The sequence below is a fragment of the Salvelinus alpinus genome, chromosome 10, assembly GCF_045679555.1.
Source record: "Salvelinus alpinus chromosome 10, SLU_Salpinus.1, whole genome shotgun sequence".
Lineage (NCBI taxonomy): Eukaryota > Metazoa > Chordata > Actinopteri > Salmoniformes > Salmonidae > Salvelinus > Salvelinus alpinus.
In genome coordinates this window covers 46,068,124-46,088,826 of record NC_092095.1, presented here as the reverse complement: position 1 = coordinate 46,088,826, position 20,703 = coordinate 46,068,124, and the positions used below count along the sequence as shown (strand labels likewise).

At 43.3% G+C, this 20,703-nt stretch overlaps 1 protein-coding gene across 3 annotated transcripts in view; it reads right to left on the bottom strand.

The window, feature by feature from the left end:
* Window positions 1-6,335: 6,335 nt before the first annotated feature.
* LOC139532092 (neural cell adhesion molecule 2-like) overlaps window positions 6,336-20,703 on the bottom strand; it is a 398,819-nt gene continuing 384,451 nt past the window's right edge. Inside the window, exons 15-17 of one of the 3 annotated variants that reach the window (XM_071329227.1) lie at window positions 18,333-18,540; window positions 10,438-10,554; window positions 7,659-7,904 (exon numbers count right to left, since the gene is read on the bottom strand). In XM_071329227.1, the coding sequence (XP_071185328.1) occupies window positions 7,790-7,904; window positions 10,438-10,554; window positions 18,333-18,540 (440 nt within the window). In that variant the 3' untranslated portion in view covers window positions 7,659-7,789. Of the gene's footprint in view, window positions 7,905-10,437; window positions 10,555-18,332; window positions 18,541-20,703 lie in introns of all 3 variants that reach the window. The other 2 variants (XM_071329228.1, XM_071329230.1) reach the window with 2 other exon arrangements.

Sequence of the window (20,703 nt, the reverse complement as noted above, 5' to 3'; positions counted from 1 at the left end):
TGAAGCATGTACGAGAGAATCATCTGTTCTGGACGACTGTTTGATAACGCTCTCGGTATCCGAAGTGAGCAAGACCTTTAAACAGGTCAACATTCACAAGGCCGCGGGGCCAGACAGACTACCAGGACGTGTACTCAAAGCATGCGCAGACCAACTGACAAGTGTCTTCACTGACATTTTCAACCTCTCCCTGACCGAGTCTGTAATACCTACATGTTTCAAGCAGACCACCATGGTCCCTGTGCCCAAGGAAGCGAAGGTAACCTGCCTAAATGATTAACGCCCCGTAGCACTCACACCAGTAGCCATGAAGTGCTTTGAAAGGCTGGTCATGGCTCACATCAACAGCATGCTCCCGGATACCCTATACCCACTCCTATTCGCACACCACCCCAACAGATCCACAGATGACACAAGCTCAATTGCTCTCCACACTGCCCTTTCCCAACTGGACAAAGGGAACACCTATGTGAAAATGCTGTTCATTGACTAAAGCTCATCGTTCAACACCATAGTGCCCACAAAGCTCATCACTAAGCTAAGGACCCTGGGACTAAACACCTCCCTCTGCAACTGGATCCTGGACTTCCTGACAGGCTGCCCCCAGGTGGTAAGGGTAGGCAACTACACATCTGTCACGCTGATCCTCAACATATGCCCTCAGGGGTGTGTACTTCGTCCCTTCAGGTACTCCCTGGAGGCTTGCCGAACATGCCCCCATTAACATCGACAGGGCTGGAGTGGAGCGGATCGAGAGTTTTAAATTCCTTGGTCTCCACATCACCAACGAACTATCATGGTTCAAATACATCAAGATTTGGCATGGGTCCCCAGATCCTCAGAAAGTTCTACAGCTGCACCATCGAGAGCATCCTGACGGGTTGCATCACCGCCTGGTATGGCAACTGCTCGGCATGTGACCGTAAGGTGCTACAGAGGGTAGTGCGTACAGCCCAGTACATACTGTGGCCAACCTCACTGCCATCCAGGACCTATATACTAGGCAGTGTCAGAGGTAAGCCCAAAAAACTGCCAGAGACCCCAGCCACACAAGTCATACACTGTTTTCTCTGCTACTGCACGGCAAGAGGTACCAGAGCGCCAAGTCTAGGACCAAAAGGCTCCTTAACAGCTTCTACCCCCAAGCCATAAGACTGCTGAACAATTAATTAAATGGCCACCGGACTATTTTACATTGACCCTCCCAATTTGTTTTCTACACTGCTGCTACTTGCTGTTTATTATCTATGCATAGTCACTTCACCCCTACCTACATGTACAAATTATCTCGACTAACCTGTACCTCTGCACATTGACTTGGTACCGTTACCCCCTGTATATAGCCTGGTTATTGTTATTTTATTGTGTTACTTTTTTTAAACGTTAGTTTATTTGGTAAATATTTTCTTAACTCTTTCTTGAACAGCACCGTTAGTTAAGGGCTTGTAAGTAATCATTTCACGGTAAGGTCTAAACTTACATTTACATTTACATTTAAGTCATTTAGCAGACGCTCTTATCCAGAGCGACTTACAAATCGGTGCATTCACCTTATGATATCCAGTGGAACAACCACTTTACAATAGTGCATCTAACTCTTTTAAGGGGGGGGGGGGGGGTTAGAAGGATTACTTTATCCTATCCTAGGTATTCCTTAAAGAGGTGGGGTTTCAGGTGTCTCCGGAAGGTGGTGATTGACTCCGCTGACCTGGCGTCGTGAGGGAGTTTGTTCCACCATTGGGGTGCCAGAGCAGCGAACAGTTTTGACTGGGCTGAGCGGGAACTGTACTTCCTCAGAGGTAGGGAGGCGAGCAGGCCAGAGGTGGATGAACGCAGTGCCCTTGTTTGGGTGTAGGGCCTGATCAGAGCCTGAAGGTACGGAGGTGCCGTTCCCCTCACAGCTCCGTAGGCAAGCACCATTGTCTTGTAGCGGATGCGAGCTTCAACTGGAAGCCACTTGTTGTATTTGGCGCATGGGACAAATAAAGTTTGATTTGATTCAAAATAGGCCAGCATAGACTAAATATTAATCAACATGAACACTCATGAGTAATAAAGGTGCAAAATAATGGTGAGACATCATTTGACATTAAAAAGAATTAGCACCATAAGCCTAATGTAGCCTGTAATTTTTTTTGAAAAGGGAAATGTTTGTTAATTGGTTAGTGAATTTGATTTCCTTTAATTTACTGTTCAGTTATGACGCTATCAATATGTTGATGTAGTGATCGACTCATTCTATGAATGAATAACTATGACATACAGTATGTTGGGTCTGTCTTCACACGCTTCACAGCATATCCCCCCTTCTTTGCCTTGGGAAAGCTGATTTTATATCACAGCATTCAATCTGCGGTGGTTGCCTGGGAAGCTGTGCTGTGACAACCCTCCCACTCTGTCTGCCGTTTTCTGTCTCTTTGCTCTTGTTTTCCTTAATAGGATGTCGGCGGGCGGAGCCGGGAGGGTCGTCAGCGAAATGGGACACACCTGGGCTCGGGTGTGTCCCGGAATAAATACACCTCTTCCCCATTCAATGGGGAGACTCTCTCCATGCAGACACACTTACAGATTTTGGTTGTGGCATTTTTGTGGCCGGTTGTTTACTTTGGCACCTTTTCACAGCCCTCATTATCACATTTATGCACGCAAACACTCACTTACACTACTGATTACTGACTACACACACCATTGTTAATTGTATTTAGTTTACTTCAGTTAATAAATATATTTTGTTATTCCTTATCTCCACGTTGTCTCCCTTTTTGTTACGAACTTCGAGCCGGTTCGTGACATGTGCAGACAGAGTAGATGTTGAATTTTCTAAAATGTCTATCATTACAGTGTGGTGATAGTGGAAGGACAAAAGGAGATGGCAAAATATGATTTTCAGAGGTAATTTACAAATACTATACACACCGCAACTCCTTTTGTGGACAACGTTCCTTCATGCCAGCTGTGTGCTGGCAGTTCTAAGACTCAACGTAGGGGGCTTAGGGATGGAAGAACAAAAACTATATAGTGACTATCAGGTATGTTACAGAAAATACACCGTTCACAAGTCAAAGCATCTACAGCCACAGTTGCATTATCTAACTTTAATGTTGGCTAACATGTCAGACTCATCAAACGCTGATACTTACATTATGGTAAGCGCTTGCAAGATCCACTGTCAATAATGGTACAGCATCCGTCTTCAGGATTAGCTTCCTGGCAAGACCTATCGTATGTTCTCCCCAACTGATAAAGCAATTTCACTCAAAATGTACACTGCACATGCGTGACCATATCGTAATTTTCTGTGCAGCCTTTCCACCCAACATGCAAAGCAGCCACCTGCTGTCGGATGTCTTCATTCTTCGGGAAATAGTGTAAGGTTATTTTTACACTACGGCATCCAGTCACAACACAGTGTGCTTTCTCCGGCATGCTGGTAAGTAGCTTTCTAGCTAACAGTCAAACCCCAGATGAAACGTTACCAGTATCTTTGGTAGTACGTTCTGCTTGAGCTTTACGGTTTATAAACAAAGCCAAAGCAAGGTAAAGGTGCACATGTGATAACGGTTTTAAAGCGGTGCATATTTAAATTATTTAAGATGATAAGAGGCTACCATTGGTGTATTACATTTCTGTCTTTATTGCATAAAGCCAGAAGTAAATCCATGGTAATGCCTGCCTCCTCAATCCAATTGTTTGACACGGGGGGAGGGGACCAGTAACTTCCTGATCAAACTTGATCAATGTACCAGTTATTCATTTTTCATATTTGGGTCACCCTACTTTGAACTGGTTTCAGCCAAATATCATCCAATTTGGTGAAAAGTCCGTTAACATCGAGCAATAACAGAGAGAAGCCCTCAAAGCCAAATCAAACCATCAGTGAACAGTGCCCTCTCGTAGTGAAAACAGAGCAGCGAGGAGAGAGGCGAGTAGTGCGAGTACATGTTATCTATAAACTTCAAATGAGGTTTGAAGAGGGGGCAACTTTGAACCATTTGGAGCCCTTTGAGCTGAGCTCTAAGTTTTTTGGGGTAAATTATCATTAAGAAAGCACTTTGTCTCTTGAAATAGAATCGAGTTTAATATGTTTTGCTCGGTCCCTCTCATCTGAGGCTTGCTGATATGGTTTGGAAGCAACCTTGGTGCGATTGAGGTTTATTTACAAATATGCACTTACTGACTTTTCATAAAGTGCTAAAGCATGCTCATAAATGGTGTTTTTGTAATATTCTCAGTTAAAATACTATTTATTGTATTTCAATTACTTTCGCATACATTTCGAAGTGAGTATTTGACTATTTTCTCTTTGAAAATAAAAGTAGTTGAATAATGGAATGTATTTGGAAATACACTTGTAAAATATTGGCATGTATTTGAAAATACTCCAATACAAAGAAAATAAATATTTAAAATACAAATGCTTAAATACAAATGTATTTCAACCCAGGTCTGACATTGAATCAATTCCCATTCAAGTTTTGTGTTGCACCACTACAGTCGGAATCTGTGTCCCAAATGACACTCTATTTCCTATATAGTGCACTTCAGTGTACCATTTGGGACACCCACAATTATTCTTTAATTCTCTTCACATGGGTCACCAAATGTAGTAAAACCAAAACCAAGATAAAAGACGAGATGAAACCTCCTGAATGGCCGACTCCTACATGCATCATCTTTTACCAGGACATGTTTATTTACAGATGATACAATGACAGGAGGTTTATTACAGGGTGTTCCACAGGTTACAGCCACGTCGACAGTTTCCACCACCTGCGTAAGCACACTCAGTCTGGTGAGACCAGAGGGGGACAAGAGGGGGGGACACAATTCACGGAGCTAGAAACACACCAGTACTCTCTACAGAGACGGAGTCCGAGGGGGAGAGATTTGGGAGGAGGGAACGGGGGAAAAGACTCATATTCAGATATAAAATAACATGTACAAATCTCATGGCCATCAGGCACTGTGCTCCCTATTTACAGTTGTCTTAACAGGCTACAGAGCAACTCCAAGATTGCAGGTACAGTTTACACATCGTGCTTTGGGGGAGAAAACAAAGCCAGTTTTATGGGGTAAAACCAATGGAGCAAAAAGGGGTAGAGGGGATTCTCACACACATGCAGAGCGCTCCAGCCAGAGAATTGATGACAATCCGTTTTTAAATTCAGTGTAAGACACACACAGCACACATGGACTTATACTTACTTACTTATGTATGTACAGGCACGCACACACACACGCGGTATCACACACATTTCAGTGCTCAAATACTGTATGCTGCCTGTGCTAAAACCCTAGTTACCCTAGCAGAGCTAACTGTCAGAGTCCACCTAGCTCTCAAGCAGTGGCAAATACTAAATTTCCCAGCATTCACAGCACCACTGTATAATTAACGACAGGGTCATTACAAACTAATGGGCAGCACGTCGGTGTCCGTCACGTCGACTCTGCAAGGAACAGTCCAGTCTCCAAAGATTATGCGCGCCGCTCCCTCGGCTAATGGCAAACAAGCCTCCTATTCAATTTTTATTTAATGGTTTACACTGTTGCCACTGCAGCAAGGGACCAGGGGGACAATGGGCCGTGGGAAAACCAAGGCATGCTATTATCTTTATTACAGCCTCCATTGAAATGCTGTGAAGTGGCCTAAGGGCTCACTGTGTATGTGTTTTCTTGAGGGTAAAGTGATGAATAGTCAAGATCACTGTCACGTCGTCACTGAACTGTCGGACCAGAACTAAAATAAGTGTTTTTTTCAGCTGGAGAGCGTTCACACAAGAAAGCCTGTTTTTGCTTTTGAAAAAAGACTAATATTTTCCGGGTCTATTTACATGAGCTTTGTAAAATATCTTTTTTTTCTTTACCTATTTACATGACAACATCGGATACAGAATATGACCAGAAAAAAGTTATTGGTTTTTGATCATTAATTTTGGCATTAAACTAAAATCAGCTATAATGTAAGTGTATCTAAATAGTATGACTGAAATACTTTATGCCCGTGTGTTGGAGTCTAGTCTTTAGCAGTTGAGAACAGAACAATTAGACATTCATTGGTTTTCGCCTTTAGCCAATAGAATGGTGGCACAACTTTCAAATGAAACAAACAATACCGGGCATGACCGTCTTTTCCTTTTTATAGACTACTTTTTGTCCCAATAACTACTCACAAAACTGCATGACAACCACATTATTTTCACATTTCAATTTCATGTCAACAACAATTGTATTTTTTCTTGTCTTTGAGAAAAAATGGCAAAAAAAATGTTTTACTGCAAAAAATGAATTAAAATAACATTCAATGTAAAGCAGAGTAACCATGAAATAACACAAAATGGTCTCTGTTGTTTATTGTTGTGTGAGATAACAAGCGCTGTAGCCTGGTTACGGATACACCATGAAGACGGTTAACATATACACAGGAAACATTACCTATAACTCTAAGGGCTCGGTACAGATGAATTTTCTGCCAAAAAACAGCAGTATTCTGTTTTTGACATTATTGGTTATGGGATCACATCAAAACCAGTGCTAAAACACAGCCTTGCACAATCCCCTACAATGAAGCCAGCTCATTGGTCAACAGTGGCAGGTGTAACTATGTTCATATTCTGTTCAAAATATTTTTAATTTCCTGACTAACTTCCTGACCACACAGACCATGTGTACTGACCATGTAGTCCTCCCAGATGTAACCACCTAGAACCATAATGGATCTTGGGGGATTCTTTCCGACTGGCTAACAAATAGCTGTTATCATCAGAGATTTTTCCCTGTCATGCTGTCACCTTATGGAAATACATGGTACACTAGTAAAATAATGGACACAGACGGTCTGCATAGTTAACGCAAACGATTTTGATCAAATATGCTGAATATATTTACACAAAAATAGCTCTCACACTTATAACAGCAGACACACGCTTCGGTGGAAGCTCTCATTCAGACACACCAAGACGAGTATCACTACAATGTGCAAAGGTACCTTTACAGTACCTGTTCATTTTTTCATCTTCTTTAAAAGAAAAACAAAACAAAATGGTGGCATAACCGATGAGCAAGCTCAACATTCTCTGAGCCGGAAGCTCAAAGAGGAGTGGGCATACTCAGTCATACAGGGGCGAATGTAGCGTAGTACACAAGCATTAGACAGGACAGCCCAGACATCACATCTTAGACCAGAGCCGCAATAGAATACAGACGAGACTGCTGCAGTGAGGGTAGGGTAGCTTACTATGTCAATGCTACTGTTGGAGATCTTTTTATCAGGCACAGCAGACTTGAGTGGGAGTTGATAGTGGCGGTACTTATCCGTGTGACAGAGAGCTTTGGTGTGTATGTGTGTATGTGTTCGTGTGTTTATGCATGTGTGTAGGAGCGGGTGTGTTTTCGCAAATGAGGGTTGAATAAGAGGGGGAAGGAAAATAAATAAAAGCAACGGATAAGCAACGGCAAAGGCGTAAAAAACAACAACAAAACCAAAGTCGGAGGAAAAAAACAAAACAATATTACAATCACTGATCAACACGAAGTGTCCTCGACTGGAGCCATCTTGGATAGAAACAACATAATTGATTAGTCACATATAAACGCTTGTTGTTGGGGACTTCCTCTCTCTTTCGCTCTGGCTTGCTCTCTCTTATTTGTATTTACACACACTTTTCTTTTTCTCTGGGCCCTTATGGACATCTATTTTTTATGTGTTGTGTTTTTTTCTGTATTTTGATCTCAGGGTAAGATGCTCCGAAATGTTCTCGTTTGCAGCGAGGGGCAAAAAGGCACACACGTTTTATGCTTTACTGTCGTCCTGCTTTGTGTGGATGCTGTTGTCGCTGTGCACTTTGATCTCGATCATGTCGGGCTTGAGCGTCTCCTTCCCGTTCTCCTCCTTCAGCGGTAGCTTCCTGTGGGAGAGAGACAGAGGAGACAGACACGTCTGAGTGAGAGACCTCAGATGAAAGGGTTAATTATAACTACATATTTCACTAAACCCACGTCTCACTCATGACCATGGCTGTTCATTGTTAACTACGGTAACAGTATAGAGAAGACACTCATAAACAATCAATACATAGAAATGTGGAATGTGAAAGGACTTTATCACCCTGTGAGCCGTATACATTTTGATATGACATTTAGCTAAATCGTTTACATAAACACATACAGAGCATGCATCCTTATTGGCAAACTATAAGAGGTGGGATGAGTGGTAGTTTCCATGGCAGCATAGAGTGAGCACGATGGAGAATGATGCATCCATAACATAGGTAACGGTCCCCTACTGCTACTCAATGCATGTAATACATTCAAAGTTAGCACTACCTGACTGACTGTCTAATTAATTCATTTACTTTGTCAATATATTAATATGGTGGTTTATAATGTCAACAGTTTCAACAGCCCTCAAATGACTTACTGAACATACACTACCGTTCAAACGTTTTTGGTCAGTTAGAAATGTCCTTGTTTTTGAAAGAAAAGCTAATTTTTTGTCCATTAAAATAACATCAAATTGATCAGAAATACAGTGTAGACATTGTTAATGTTGTAAATGACTATTGTAGCTGGAAATGGCAGATTTTTTATGGAATATCTACATAGGCGTACAGAGGCCCATTATCAGCAACCATCACTCCTGTGTTCCAATGGCACGTTGTGTTAGCTAATCCAAGTGTATCATTTTAAAATGCTAATTGATCATTAGAAAACCCTTTTGCAATTATGTTAGCACAGCTGAAAACTGTTGTTTCTGTGTTCTTTTGCCCATCTTAATCTTTTATTTTTATTGGCCAGTCTGAGATATGGCTTTTTCTTTGCAACTCTGCCTAGAAGGTCAGCATCCGTAGTCGCCTCTTCACTGTTGCCGTTGGGACTGGTGTTTTGCGGGGCGTTTGTTTCTCAAACTAGACATTCTAATGTACTTGTCCTCTTGCTCAGTTGTGCACCGGGGCCTCCCACTCCTCGTTCTATTCTGGTTAGTCATCTTGCACTGTTCTGTGAAGGGAGTAATACCCAACGTTGTACGAGATCTTCAGTTTGTTGGCAATTTCTCGCATGGAATTTCTCAGAACAAGGGTAGACTGACGAGTTTCAGAAGAAAGTTCTTTGATTCTTGCCATTTTGAGCCTGTAATCGAACCCACAAATGCTGATGGTCCAGATACTCTAGTCTGATGAAGGCCAGTTTTATTGCTTCTTTAATCAGAACAACAGTTTTCAGCTGGGCTAACATAACTGAAAAATGGGTTTCTAATGATCAATTAGCCTTTTTAAATGATAAACTTGGATTAGCTAACACAACGTGCCATTGGAACACAGGAGTGATGGTTGCTGATAATGGGCCTCTGTACGCCTATGTAGATATTCCATAAAATATCTGCCGTTTCTAGCTACAGTAGTCCTTTACAACATTAACAATGACTACACTATATTTCTGATCAATTTTATGTTATTTTAATGGACAAAAAATGAGCTTTTCTTTCAAAAACAAGGACATTTCTAAGTGACCCCAAACTTTTGAATGGTAGTGTACACAAGAAATACACAAACAAAAAAGGATGTAACTAAAACAATCCTTACTCTATAACGTCGGAAATACAACAAAGAACAATCTACACCTGATTCATTTACAGTACTCATACAAGCTCAGTCGATTAAAGACAACACTACAACTATCAAATCCAGTAGCGTTCAACGATCCCATCGGCAAGGTACACCCTTGTGTTGAAGAGGCCTGTTATAAGATGGAATAAACATTGACTTTGGCCCCTGGCTGTTGAACCATATACTGTAGAAGGCTCTTCAATGACGACACGGTTGTGGCCTGAATTCACCATACTCTTTCATACTAAAGCACATTTCCACCACTATATGTCCAGTCCACTACTACAACCTATAACCATGTCCTTAAATGATATCAGTTAAGTGAGTGCAAGGGCAACACCATTAGCCAAGACCTAGAAAACACACTAAAACACCAACTCCTTATGCTTCTTGTCAACTTCAGCTAAAGTGCCCTTTTCTACTAATATGGCTGCATATTTGGGTTACGGTGGGGTTACATTATGCTGCATTTAGACGAGGGACGCAAAAAACATCATACCAGTAAGCATAGCTGGACATGAACTCAAGAAAGAGGGGGATGGCAAAAGCAAGCCAGCACGCTCGTATGCGTTACTATGGTGATTTCAGTAAACAATCACTGTAAATCAACATCCGGTAGAAAACAACGCTACGGCAAAAGTTTAAATATTTGAACTCTGGGGGCAAGTCCCTTCTACAGTCGCAACTGACGGCATTCACCGCCTGCCTCAATGGCATTTACCGTCGTGCTGTCATTGAAAACAATGACATTCGGATTGTCGTCTACCTCGTAACCATCTAAATACAGCATTAGGGTGGACAGGGCCTTAGAATCCTAGTGGTTCTGGTTCCTTACTCTGGCTCTGTGAGCGGTGTAGTCTCGTTGGGTTCGTGTACTGGGCTCCCATCGTGGTTAGTTATTCTCTCCTCTTCCGTTCTCATCTCAACGATAGGATCCTTGGACCCATCGCCCCTACGCACAAACACACACAGGCATGAGCATGCACATGCGTGCGCACACAGTTACACACAAACTTCAGCAAATCCATTTGTTACACAAAGCAGACAGAAGCAGCGCTTTCCTGTTCTCCTCTCTCCTTCTCTTCTATGATATCTCCAGCGGCCATGTCTCCATGCAACCTTGTATACTTAACCCTCACACAGAATGCTGAGGCGATATCTCAGTGTGCCTGCCTGTAATCTAACAGAGCCTCCAAGTGACACCAAAGTACAGTGGGGAAGCCTCTCTCGTTCCCTCGCTTGCTCTTTCCTACGACAACGTTAATCGCGCCAATAAGGCTATCCACACCAGTGCTTTGGGGCTTGCTGACAATCCAAAGGGATTGAATTGGGCTGAGCCGGGGGAACCTGGCTGGCCCTGGGTTCAACCACTTCCTATCTCAGGGGTTTTGGGTGTTAAGCTCCACAGTATGTCAGTAGTGACTCTGAGGGGGCCGATGTCCTATAATAAGCCTGAAAAATCCATAATGCCGGGCATACACTGCTCAATTCTTTTGCCACAAATTCGCCACGTTTTTGCCGTCCCAGACAAATTTCCATGATCGGGGTGAAATCCTATGAACTAGGGCTAGGATTAGTACGTTGGGACTCACGAAGTTTGAGCGTGTCAAGGACACACGAATGATGGCTGTTCCGTTCTCCAGACCCCTGTCGGTTGTCTGAGAATTTTCTGACATTTTGGTCGTACATCTTGTAGTATGTGCAGTACTATGATGCGATTGGTCAAGGACTGCTGACAATAGCCAATGAGTACTCAGCATGTGAGACCAACAATGATGGTGAAGAAGAAAGCAACAGCAACACACACATGGAAGATAGATTGATGGAGCTGTGGAGAGAACGCAATGCCTTTTCAATGGCAAGTTCATTTTACATGGCCTGGTGACCCGGATGAGCGGAGTTTGCTCATTTTAGACCATTCCATTGGTCCTTAAGTGAAATCTCCACCCACCCGTTGGCACCAATATTACATCTGCATCCTACCATGATAGAAACCAAAAAGATAATTTCATATTATCCTTTTTATTTCATATTAAGTCCATACTCTGCTCCTCTGTCTCTTTTTTTAATGTTTCTGCACATAATAATGTGCACACTAATAAACCAGCTCACTGTTTGCGTGTCAGAATTTCTTTCCTATGACAACCGAGAAACTCAGGGCAAGATCAACTAGGGAATCATTGTGTAATGTGAGCAACCTGGGGTTGAGGAGGGACAGAATGAAATATTTGGGACAAGGCAATTGGCGCACGTCCAAGTTGTTAAGATTTTAGAAGCGTGTAGTGTATGCCTAGCATAAGGTTCATTCCTCAAACAGTCTGAGAAGGCCGAATATAAACATGTAAAGACAATTGACAAGTACCATCCACATTAAAGCAGCTTGCTTTTGGCCCCACTCTGCATTTGGCCTACAGGCTTGTAGTTTGAGACCCCTGCTTTAAACACAAGGGAGAAATGAGTCCAAGTCCTCTAAACAGCATGTAGGAAGCACATATAAACCATGCTTTTTACGAAGCTAAAGTGCAGTGCTCAAGTCCCACCAGACCTTACATATTCAATTATAACCTAAAAACATAAGGCAACACTCCTAAGCCAAAGATGACTCAATTACTATTTCCTCCAAGATGCAGAACTAGTCTTACAAACCTAAAAAAACACGGTCAGTTACTTTGCCACTATATTTCCCACTTAGTGAAAAGTGTACAGTGCTTTAAATGCTAAACAATAATTAAGTATAGGAGATTACTTGTACATTTATCTCTGTAGAAGACATAAATGGGTTAATCAATCATGTTGGTTGTTCATAGTTATTCATAGTAGTATTAGGTCCCCAAATGCATTTCTCTCTATTTTAACATGTGTTAATTTGTTTTTATAATGCTGTGCTTGTTTATTTAGTTTTTTAAGCACTTTGAGATTATTTTTTGGTACTGAAAAGCACTATACAGTATAAGCTAAATAAATGATTCTGATTATGACTTATTTCTGTTTGTATAGAAACACAATGTGAATCTATTAAAAAGGACACACCGTTTATTAACACCTTTTCCACATAAGCACGTCCTTGCTCAATACAAAATTAATTATGGCAGGCAAAAACACATCAAATATGCAACTAAATAATTATACATTGCTAATGCACATTTGTATGCATAGTCACCTAAAAATGCTGAAAGCATGCATTCCTGAAATCAATTAATAGTTCATTAGCCAGTGAATTAAAGTTATTTTAATTTCATCAAATTGTTTAGTGATAATGTGATTCTTTGGGAGATATAAAGTTGGCCGCTATTGTGCAGGAAGGAGTGGGAAATAATAACAAATACGGGCTGGTTGTTGTCCCTTTCCCTCTGCCCTTGTTCAACCACCCTGCAGATCTGACACAATGAGTTGGTGTAAGCAGTAGTTCTAGCTATTTTCTTCTATTTTGCTTACACTGATTTTAATCAGATCTAGCGAGGCTGCAAAAAAGGGAAAAACTTTTTGGAATGAGATGCTGCCCAAAGCAAACTGGTAAAACACGCTGTATGCTTCCCGTCATAGACATGACCAGCACAACCATACACGAATTACGAATCACAACCCTACACAAGTCAACTCCATCAGAATCTAATGTTACTATACACACGGTATCATCTCTTTCCATTCACCACTTACTGTCATCAGTAGGTGGACCATTTACATGTAAGTGTCTTACATAACATATACAATCCTACAGAACATTCAACACATCTCTAAGACTTAGAATCCCATTTTAGCACCACTTAAGCACCGTGGTGGATCTGATTTAGCATCTTAAACTTAAAGCATCTCCTACTTTCCATTAATCCAAATCCCTCAGATGTGTAGAAAGGCCCAAGTCAGAGGCAGTCTGCAGTCTCAGCAGGAAGATACAGTGGCTTGCGAAAGTATTCACCCCCTTGGCATTTTTCCTATTTTGTTGCCTTACAACCTGGAATTAAAATAGATTTTTGGGGGATTTGTATCATTTGATTTACACAACATGCCTAACACGTTGAAGATACAAAATATTTTTTATTGTGAAACAAAGCGTGTATAACTATTCAACCCCTCAAAGTCAATACTTTGTAGAGCCAACTTCTGCAGCAATTACAGCTGCAACTTTCTTGGGGTATGTATCTATAAGCTTGGCACATCTAGCCACTGGGATTTTCGTCCATTCTTCAAGGCAAAACTGTTCCGCTGGTGTACAGCAATCTCTAAGTCATCTCTAAGCCACAGATTCTCAATTGGATTGAGGACTGGACTTTGACTAGGCCATTCCAAGACATTTAAATGTTTCCCCTTAAACCACTCAAGTGTTGCTTTAGCAGTAAGTCTCTTTGTTGCCTCTCTGATTATTGCCCACCTTGGCTGGTCCATTAGTTTTGGTGGGCGGCCCTCTCTTGGCAGGTTTGTTGTGGTGCCATATTCTTTCCATTTTTTAATAATGGATTTAATGGTGCTCCGTGGGATGTTCAAAGTTTTGGATATTTTTTTATAACCCAACCCTGATCTGTACTTCTCCACAACTCTGTCCCTGACATGTTTGGAGAGCTCCTTGGTCTTCATGGTGCCACTTGTTTGGTGGTGCCCCTTGCTTAGTGGTGTTGCAGACTCTGGGGCCTCTCAATCCAATTGAGAATTTGTGGTATGATTTAAAGATTGCTGTGCACCAGTGGAACGCATCCTACTTGAAGGAGCTGGAGCAGTTTTGCCTTGAAGAATGGGCAAAAATCCCATTGGCTAGATGTGCCAAGCTTATAGAAACATACCCCAAGAACTTGCAGCTGTAATTGCTGCAAAAGGTGGCTCTACAAAGTATGGACTTTGGGAGGGTGAATAGTTATGCACGCTCAACTTTTCAGTTTTTTTGTCTTATTTCTTGTTTGTTTCACAAGAAAAAATACTTTGCATCTTCAGAGTGGTAGGCATTTTGTGTAAATCTAATGATACAAACCCCCCAAAAATCTATTTTAATTCCAGGTTGCAAGGCAACAAAATAGGAAATATGCCAAGGGGGAGAATACTTTCGCAAGTCACTGTATATACTTAGATTGCACACAGGTGGACTTTATTTAACTAATTATGTGAATTCTGAAGGTAGTTGGTTGCACCAGATCTTATTCAGAGACTTCATAGCAAAGGGGGTGCATACAAATGCACCCACCAGTTTTCCGTTTTACATTTTTATTTATTTTTTAAACAAGTAATTTTTTAAATTTCACTTCACCAATTTGGACTATTTGGTGTATGTCCACAACATGAAATCACCAAAAAATCTATTTAAATTACAGGTTGTAATACAACAAAATAGGAAAAACGCCAAGGGGATGAATACTTTTGAAAAGTACTGTATCACCCACCCACCCACCGACCAGACAGTCACACGCAAGCACGCACACACACAAACACACACACACACACTGTAGACTCCATTAGACCTCCTTGTAACTCAGCACAATGTCAGTCTAGCTACACGCTGTCTTGTTAGGCTCTTCCCTTCCTTTGCCTTGGCTGAGAGACAGCAAGTAGGCACACTGACAACTCTCCCACTATCCATCTTTCTCCCTCTGTCCCTCTCTCCTCTTTCATTCTCTTTATCTCTCGCTCTCCCTAACCCATCTCTCTCTTTCCATCTTTCCCAAGCTCTATCACTCTTTCCATCCATTCTGCTGTGCAAGAGTCATCAGTCCTATCTTGCATTTATTAATTATTCATGCTGTTTCAAATTAAACTCCAGCTCCATGGAATGAAAGTGGAGGTAAATAGTAATAGCTGTGGTTTTGTAATGGCATGCTCAGTGAATCCTGAACACAGATAAGCACACACTGTAACCTAGATGTAGACACTCTGAACAAACACATAGCCTTGTATTTCCACTCTTTCACATATACAGATTTTTTCACATACACATGTATGTGCACACACGCCACAAATGCTGCTTACAAGCAACAATTAAAGCAGGAAGCACCAGTGACTAGATCAATAAAAAAGTGGTCAGACGAAGCAGATGCTAAGCTACAGGACTGTTTTGCTAGCACAGACTGGAATATGTTCCGGGATTCCTCCGATGTCATTGGGGAGTACACCACATCAGTCATTGGCTTCATCATTAAGTGCATCGATGAGGTCGTCCCCACAATGACCGTACATACATACCCCAACCAGAAGCCATGGATTACAGGCAGCCTCCGTACTGAGCTAAAGGCTAGAGCTGCCGATTTCAAGGACCGGGACTCTACCCTGAAGCTTTTAAGAAATCCCGCTATGCCCTCAGACGAACCATCAAACAGGCAAAGAGTCAATACAGGACTAAGATTGAATTGTACTACACCGGCTCTGACGCTCGTCGGATGTGGCAGGGCTTGCAAACCATTACAGACTAGGAAGGAAGCACAGCCGAGAGCTACCCAGTGACACAAGCCTACCAGACAAGCTAAACTACTTCTATGCTCGCTTCAAGGCAAATAACACTGAAACATGCATGAGAGCACCAGCTGTTCCGGAAAACAGTGTGATCGCACTCTCCGCAGCCAATGTGAGTAAGACCTTTAAACAGGTCAACATTCACAAGGCCGCAGGGCCAGACAGATTACCAGGACGTGTACTGCGAGCATGCACTGATCAACTGGCAAGTGTCTTCAATGACATTTTCAACCTCTCCCTGTCTGAGTCTGTAATACCAATCTGTTTTAAGCAGACCACCATAGTGCATGTGCCCAAGAACACTAAGGTAACCTGCCTAAATCACTACCGACCCGTAGCACTCATGTCTGTAGCCATGAAGTGCTTTGAAAGGCTGGTCACGGCTCACATCAACACCATTATCCCAGAAACCCTAGACCCACTCCAAATTGCATACCGCCCCAACAGATCCACAGATGATACAATCTCTATTGCTCCCCACACTGCCCTTTCCCACCTGGACAAAAGGAATACTTATGTGAGAATACTATTCATTGACTACAGCTCAGAGTTCAACACCATAGCGCCCTCAAAGCTCATCAATACGCTAAGGACCCTGGGACTAAACACCCCTCTGCAACTGGATCCTAGGCTTCCTGACGGGCCGCCCCCCAGGTGGTAAGGGTAGGTAATAACTCATATGTTACGCTGATCCTCAACATAGGGGCCCCTCAGGGGTGTTCGCTCAGTCCCCTCTTGTGTCCTCCCTATTCACTCATGACTGCACGGCCAGGCACGACTCCAACACCATCATTCAATTTGCCGATGACAAAACAGTGGTAGGTCTGATCACCGACAACGACGAGACAGCTTAAAGGGAGGAGGTCAGAGACCTGGCCGTGTGGTGCCAAGACAACAACCTCTCAATGTGATCAAGACAAAGGAGATGATTGTGGACTACAGAAAAAAGAGGACCGAGCACGCCCCCATTCTTATCGACGGCGCTGCAGTGGAGCAGGTTGAGAGCTTCAAGTTCCTTGGTGTCCACATCACCAACAAACCAACATGGTCCAAGCACACCAGGACAGCCGGGAAGAGGGCACGAAAAAATGAATTCCCCCTCAGGAGACTGAAAAGATTTGGCATGGGTCCTGAGATCCTCAAAAGGTTCTACAGCTGCACCATCGAGAGCATCCTGAATTGTTGCATCACTGCCTGGTATGGCAACTGCTTGGCCTCCGACCGCAACGCACTACAGAGGATAGTGTGAACAGCCCAGTACATCACTGGGGCCAAGCTTCCTGCCATTCAGAACCTCTATACCAGGTGGTGTCAGAGGATGGCCCTAAAAATTGTCAAAGACTCCAGCCACCCTAGTCATAGACTGTTCTCTCTGCTACCGCATGGCAAGCGATACCGGAACGCCAAGTCTAGGTCCAAGAGGCTTCTTAACAGCTTCTACCCCCAAGCCATAAGACTCATGAACATCTAGTCAAATGGCTACCCAGACTATTTGCATTGCTCCCCCCCTTCTTTACACACCTGCTACTCTCTGTTGTCATCTATGCATAGTCACTATCTACAACTATCTACATGTACATACTACCTCAACTAACTGGTGCCTCCACACATTGACTCTGTATCGGTACCCCTGTATATAGTCTCGCTGTTGTTATTTTACTGCTGCACTTTAATTACTTGTTACTTTTATCTCTGATTCTTATCCGTATATATTTTTAACTGCATTGTTGGTTAGGGGCTCGTAAGTAAGCATTTCACTCTAACTTCAACACCTGTTGTATTCGGCGCATGTGACTAATACTATTTGATTTGACACACATGCGCGAACGTGCAAAAACCAACACATGCATGCATACACACCAAACATACAAGTTCACATGAAAAAACAAACTGTGCCAAGTATATTTCTGCATAATGAAGAGTGAGCATTAAAAGATTGAAGGAGTGATTTACATATTTTGACAGTGGGGAGTGTCCGGGTGAGATATAAACTGTCTCAATAAAATGGCTTACTTTCCATCATCTGCAATTATATGTAAAGTTTGGACAGGTGAAAATAAATATGTCAGAAACAAAATGGAGGATTAACTTTCACCTATCCAATTCTTCCAGATCAGAATGTATGAGGGAAAAGGGAGTAGAAAGAATTGAGATACACTCTGAGAGGGAGTGAGTGAGTAAGCAAGTGAGTGAGTGAGAAGGTGAACAATCACTTGCGACTAACTGCCTGACTGACTGACAATGTCACATCACACATTCTATGACACAAGGTCAGTCTTCACAATTCAAAGGTCCACTCACAGGTAGGCGGCCTTGCCCTCCTCCATCTCCTTGCTCTTGCCGCTGGTGGCCGTCTTCTTGCTGCAGAGCTTGCGCGTGATACACATGAGCAGGCCGCACTGGCGCAGGAAGTAGCAGCTGACATCCACCACCACGAGTACCAGGAGAAAGCCGACCAGGCCCAGGCCCACCACAGGCCCCAACCCCAGGCCGCTGAATAGGGAGTCTGCTGGATGGAGGCCGGACAGAGGGAGAGTACTGTCACTCAATGAGTTACAGAGAAAGAGTAAGTGACACACATCTTATTAACATAAACCTGGCCACCCACAGGCCTGAGTCCAAGGCCCCTGAACAGGGAGTCTGCTGGATGGAGGCCAGACAGAGAGAGAGTATTGTCACTCAACAAGTTATATACCGAGTCAACACCGCCCCCAGGCCCAAGCTGCTGAACTGGGAGTCTGCTAAGATGGGAGAAACAGAGAGAGAGCCCTGTGGGAAGCTGCTATAGACCACCAAGTGCTAACAGTCAGTATGTGCTTGATAATGTATGTGATATCAACAGAGTGGTATATTTTCTGGGTGATTTTAATATTGACTGGATTTCATCAAGCTGCCAAATCAAGAAAAAGCTTCAAACTGTAACCAATGCCTGCAACCTGGTTCAGGTTATCAGTCAAATCAAATCAAATCAAATCAAATTTTATTAGTCACATACACATGGTTAGCAGATGTTAATGCGAGTGTAGCGAAATGCTTGTGCTTCTAGTTCCGACAATGCAGTAATAACCAACAGTAATCTAACCTAACAATTCCACACTACTACCTTACACACACACACAAGTGTAAAGGGATAAAGAATATGTACATAAAGATATATGAATGAGTGGTGGTACAGAACGGCATGGCAGATGCAGTAGATGGTATAGAGTACAGTATATATACATATGAGATGGGTAATGTAGGGTATGTAAACATTGTATTAAGTGGCATTGCTTAAAGTGGCTAGTGGTACATTTTTACATAATTTCCATCAATTCCCATTTTTAAAGTGGCTGGAGTTGAGTCAGTATGTTGGCAGCGGCCGCTAAATGTTAGTGGTGGCTGTTTAACAGTCTGATGGCCTTGAGATAGAAGCTGTTTTTCAGTCTCTCGGTCCCTGCTTTGATGCACCTGTACTGACCTCGCCTTCTGGATGATAGCGGGGTGAACAGGCAGTGGCTTGGGTGGTTGTTGTCCTTGATGATCTTTATGGCCTTCCTGTGACATCGGGTGGTGTAGGTGTCCTGGAGGGCAGGTAGTTTGCCCCTGGTGATGCGTTCTGCAGACCTCACTACCCTCTGGAGAGCCTTACGGTTGTGGGCGGAGCAGTTGCCGTACCAGGCGGTGATACAGCCCGACAGGATGCTCTCGATTGTGCATCTGTAGAAGTTTGTGAGTGCTTTTGGTGACAAGCCGAATTTCTTCAGCCTCCTGAGGTTGAAGAGGCGCTGCTGCGCCTTCTTCACAACGCTGTCTGTGTGGGTGGACCAGTTCAGTTTGTCCGTGATGTGTACACCGAGGAACTTAAAACTTTCCACCTTCTCCACTACTGACCCGTCGATGTGGATAGGGGGGTGCTCCCTCTGCTGTTTCCTGAAGTCCACAATCATCTCCTTTGTTTTGTTGACGTTGAGTATGAGGTTATTTTCCTGACACCACACTCCGAGGGCCCTCACCTCCTCCCTGTAGGCCGTCTCGTCGTTGTTGGTGATCAAGCCTACCACTGTAGTGTCATCCGCAAACTTGATGATTGAGTTGGAGGCGTGCATGGCCACGCAGTCGTGGGTGAACAGGGAGTACAGGAGAGGGCTCAGAACGCACCCTTGTGGGGCCCCAGTGTTGAGGATCAGCGGGGTGGAGATGTTGTTACCTACCCTCACCACCTGGGGGCGGCCCGTCAGGAAGTCCAGGACCCAGTTGCACAGGGCGGGGTCGAGACCCAGGGTCTCGAGCTTGATGACGAGTTTGGAGGGTACTATGGTGTTAAATGCTGAGCTGTAATCGATGAACAGCATTCTCACATGGGTATTCCTCTTGTCCAGATGGGTTAGGGCAGTGTGCAGTGTGGTTGCGATTGCGTCGTCTGTGGACCTATTGGGTCGGTAAGCAAATTGGAGTGGGTCTAGGGTGTCCGGTAGGGTGGAGGTGATATGGTCCTTGACTAGTCTCTCAAAGCACTTCATGATGACGGAAGTGAGTGCTACGGGGCGGTAGTCGTTTAGCTCAGTTACCTTAGCTTTCTTGGGAACAGGAACAATGGTGGCCCTCTTGAAGCATGTGGGAACAGCAGACTGGGATAAGGATTGATTGAATATGTCCGTAAACACACCAGCCAGCTGGTCTGCGCATGCTC